This window comes from Uloborus diversus, chromosome 4 (assembly GCF_026930045.1).
Source record: "Uloborus diversus isolate 005 chromosome 4, Udiv.v.3.1, whole genome shotgun sequence".
NCBI classification, from domain to species: Eukaryota; Metazoa; Arthropoda; class Arachnida; order Araneae; family Uloboridae; genus Uloborus; species Uloborus diversus.
The window spans coordinates 53,714,946-53,719,945 of record NC_072734.1 but is presented as its reverse complement, the minus strand read 5'-3'; the positions used below and the strand labels follow the sequence as shown (position 1 = coordinate 53,719,945).

Genomic DNA, 5,000 nt, shown 5'->3' with positions numbered 1-5,000 from the left:
TCATTATCAACATGGTTTTGGTCAAGCAAAACAAAGCAATCGTCAACGTACCGAACATAGAACGGAAACGTTATGGTTTCAAAAAGTTTAGTCTCAAAATAGTGCATATAAATGTCACTTAAAATAGGACTCAAAGGATTACCCATTGCTAAACCTTCAGACATTCGAAAGTAAGTACCATTGAACACAAAAGTATTCTGTTCAAGACAAACACGAGTAAGTGAAACGAGTTCCTCAATCTCAAAACTAGAAAAATGATGCTCTTGGAGTCTCAATTTAAGACAATCCAATGCCCCAATAACCGGTACATTGGTGAAAAGTGATTTCACGTCAAAAGAAGCCATCGTCAAACCATGAGGCTTAAAATAACGTAACTTCTGAACAAAATGAACAGAATTTCTGACAGTAAAAGAGTTGCTAACCAAAAGAGAAGAGAAGATAGAAACTAAATACTTAGCAAGTTTATATGAAGCAGTACCAATGTTTGAAACAATAGGCCTAAGCGGAATGTCGGGTTTATGGACCTTTGGTAGAGCATAAAATCTGGCACAATGTGCAGCAGAAGGAGTTAAAGACCTTTTTGAAGACTCACTGATGATAGGAGAAGATTTCACAACATTTTTAATAAGATTAACCTCTCTAATACTAGGGTCTTTGTGCAGTGTCACATAAGGACCAACCGCAATGAGCTCATTACATTTATCTAAACATGAACTTTTGTCAAGAATAACAATTTGGCCACCTTTATCAGCCTTAGTAACAACTAGATCAGGATCAGAACACAAAACTTTGATGGAAGAATTAGCATGCTTGCTAAATGTATTTGAAGTCCATTTGGAATTGAAATCCACAGTATTGGCAATGATATGCCTAATAGAGTCCTTTTGAGAAGCAGAGAGAGCACTAAATCTAAAGGCTTTCTCAATTGGAGCAACCAACTTAGGAAAAGAATGTTTTGAACCAGAAGCAAAATTGTTATTAAGTTTGAGAGCATTAAGCTGATCTGAAGTCAAGTGTTTGGAAGAAAGATTAAGAATAGCATTCTGATTCACCTGAGGGAAAACATCAGAAGCATTATCAGCATAATTTGCGAAAAGAGATTCCAACTTCTTACGATGAATAGACCTATGCTTAGAAGTAGACTGAAGAACCCTGTTCCAACTTTTACTGTCAATCAAATCAAAATTAGAGATGGAATTAGAAAGCTTGAGATGTAAATTAAACAACTCATTTTCAATAATAGAAATTTTCCTACGAGTTTCCTGAATAAGAGCTCTTAACAGAGCTAACTTGGAGAGGAAAAGCACTTTGCTAATTTTAGGAGATGAAGAAAGATTACATTTCAAAGAAATAAACTTGGGAATAATTCTCTTTCGTTTACAACAACAAAGAAAGGACAAATGATCCAAAAACCTATACTTCTTCAGTCTAAGACTACAAAACCTATTCACATCAGACATAATAAATGCAAAAAAATATAATCAAAGGCACGTTTAAGCCGAAATTAAATGAAAAATTATCATATAAGCTTTGTGCTACAATATGATTAAGGTGAAAAAACAACGTAAATAAATCACAAATATTCGAGAAAATGCAGCATATAGCTATTTCAAGGCTACAATGGAGCCTCTTCATCAGTGCAAAAAGCTCACCAACACAACCAAAAGTTGCGAGAGTTGTGTTGGTGAGCTTTTTGCACTGATGAAGAGGCTCCATTGTAGCCTTGAAATAGCTATATGCTGCATTTTCTCGAATATTTGTGCTTTATTTACGTTGTTTTTTCACCTTAATCAAGATTGTATTTAGTTCAGATGAAATAAATGTTGCGCTTAATTTGCATTTAAAGTCACTTTACATAGTATAAAATATAGATACAATAGTCATTTGAAACACTTTGTGTTTGTGAATAATTCTGATCAAACTAAACACAACTGAAACTTGCTTTTCTAAATTGTTAATATACTTATTAAGATATTCAACCCATAAAGGGCCCTTATTAATCCATGGGATGACCAGGCTCACACACCCAGGTAAACCTATTACGAAAAATGATATTCCAGATTTAGTTCGCCGATCCTTTCCAAAGACTTGTACCCCTGAAAACATACAAAAAGGGTTTGCTTGTTCAAAAATGTGTCCGTTAAATTCAAATATTTTCCCAGAAAATGATTTTGTTGTTTCGTATGTCACAGATCGACCAGATCCGGATGATATAAGTTTACCTTCAGTTGCATCTTCTAATCAGTCTACTTTCTAAAATAAGTCTACCACCAACATCCCAATATCCACCAACACATGCGAGTTTTCCCAAAAAATCATCTTCCTCTGATTCTACTGTTTCGTCTACAAGTTCAATGAATTCACATCTCGTAACACCTGAACAGCTACCTATTTGCCAAAGCAGGACCTAGAAAAGTCAAAGGAGGTAGAAAACGGATCACATCCAGAATTTTGACAGACACCCCTGTCAAAGCTGAGATAGAAAAAATTCATAATATGAAAAAGAGTAAGAAAATGTCTAAAAATATTTTTAAAAAGCAAGCAGTAAAACGAAGATTACATTTGCGTTCAGGCAGTGAGTAGAAACGTGAAATATTCTCATGTCATTAAAAAATAACAGAATTTTTTAAAATATACGTACTAAGCACTTTTCATAATGCATTTAAAAGGACAAAATAACTTTTCTGGTTCAGAAAGTACATTATTTAAGTATTCCTGTAGTTTTCAATTATTCCAAGAAAATGAATCCACAAACGAGGAAAAGTGCGGCTCAAGTTAGGTAGAGAAATTTCTTATCCTTATCTTTCTCTCATATATTTGAGTGTTAAAACATGCTTATTTTTTTGGGCAAGTTTGGTTTGAAATGACTTGAGTCGCACTTTTCCTCGTTTCTGGAGTCATTTTCTTGGAATAATTGAAAACTACAGGAATACTTAAATAATGTACTTTCTGACCCAAAAAAGTTATTTTGTCCTTTTGAGTGCATTATGAAAAGTGCTTAGTAATTCAAAAAAAATTCTGTTATTTTATTCTTTTTAGTGTAAATATATTTCAGAAATAGAATAATGTTACCATCACAAAATTTTACCTCTTTTTTCATATATGAAAGGAATATATATATATATATATATATATATATATATATATATATATATATATATATATATATATATATATATATATATATATATATATATATATACACACACAAGTGTGTGTGTTTGTGTAAAACTTTAATCATTTGGCACTAAAAATGAATCCTTGCTCCCCTCTAGGATTTGTTTGTGTGCTAATTTAATTAGAACCATTTAAATATTAAAGGTTTGCGAAGCTAATTTATATTTCACAATATACAAGTTATTGGTAGATAAAGATAAAAATCCTAAGACAGCAATCATAGTGGGTAAATTTCATGCTTGTTCCGGAGAAGCCTTGATTCAAAATTTATATTATAATTAGTATTAATATTACTGTCACAAGGCAACAAAATTTGTAACAATGGTTTTTATATTTAAGCATTGAATGGGGAAATATAATGAAATTTGCTGTTTTCCATCCTAATCGAAATAATAATTTTGTTTTAGAATTTTAATTTTTCAGTGTTAAGTTGTACCTTATAATTAAGCAAATCATTTAGTGATATCTCGAAGTCTCTTAGTGGTCTAGTTGCTGAGATATAAGCTAAACTAGGTCTCAGATTTCTCCGTGACAATCAGGCCAAGTATAATAAAAGTACTTAAAAATACGGTTTTTCTTTTGACATAATTGTTGCTTGTATTAAATAGTGTAACACATATTAACATTTCAGTATAGTTTTTATAAATTTTAATTTCTGTAGGTCAAACCTCCCTTATGGCAGGTCAAAGCTCCTTCAAGTGGGGAGGTTTGACCCAGTTTGGACACTCTTGAAAAATCGCTAATAAAAAAAAGTAATTTTTAAATTAAATAAAAAACAACAATGTAGAAAGTTGCTCAGATATATTTCCTTTCGAAAGAAGTCAACTAGGAATTTTTCTTATGGACTTTTTTTTTTCAAATACCTTTGTAAAAAGTGGATCAAACCTCCCCAGTTTCCCCTACTTTACCACAGCTTAGAAATATGAAAGGTAACAAAATGATTGGGAAAAGATTATAAAAGTTCCAAAATGTGGGCTACAGTAACCCGTATTCATGGTATTCTTAAGAAAACGTGAAACTATGACCTTGAAAATGATCCAGCTACTTAAAAACTCAATTTTCAGAATTGTTTGACGCATGACATCTACACATAAATTTTTAATTAATAAACGATTTGCTTAAACTGACATTTCCACTTTAAATTTATGGCATTTTTACTATGTTTTTATTAACTTGGTTTGGTGTACGTCTGTTCGGGTCAAACCTTGGAACTCAATTTTCACCTGCTTTTTGTGATCGAATTCTTTTGAAATTTTGAATGCTACACCAGACTCGATGACAATGAAATATTCCATAATCAAAGTAATCCATTAGCTATTAATTATTACTTTATTTCACTTTTATTAATTTGGCTTGATGTGTGTCTGTTTGAGTGGAATCTTGCAACTCTGTATTCACCAACTTTTGGTATTGTTCATCCGCTTTCCCAACACAGTTGTTAGTTCCGGTAGGAATTTTAATATTCCTCCTTTCTGCTTCTTACAGTAGGATGCTACTCAATATGTTCATCTTTACTAATAAATAAAGCAGAAAGTCTCTCTGTCTGTCAGGATCTCTCTCTGTCCGGATCTCTGTCTGTCTGTCAGGATCTCTCTCTGTCCGGATCTCTGTCTGTCTGTCAGGATCTCTGTGACGCGCATAGCGTCTCGACCGTTCGGCCGATTTTTATGAAATAAGGCACAAAGTTAGTTTGTAGCATGAGGGTGTGCACCTCGAAGCGATTTTTTGAAAATTCGATGTGGTTTTTTTTCTATTCCAATTTTAAGAACAAAATTATCATAAGATGGACGAGTCAATTACGAAATTATCATAACGTGGAACCG

The 5,000-nt window shown here is 32.5% G+C and overlaps 1 protein-coding gene across 1 annotated transcript in view; it reads right to left on the bottom strand.

Annotated features, from left to right (window-relative positions):
• The window catches only part of LOC129221170 (uncharacterized), a gene marked incomplete at its 3' end in the record, with an annotated part of 804 nt that extends 640 nt beyond the window's left edge, over positions 1-164 (bottom strand). The window contains exon 1 of the mRNA XM_054855621.1: positions 1-164. This exon is cut by the window's left edge and continues 640 nt beyond it. Within this exon, the coding sequence (XP_054711596.1) occupies positions 1-164 (164 nt within the window).
• Between the last annotated feature and the right edge of the window lie 4,836 nt (positions 165-5,000).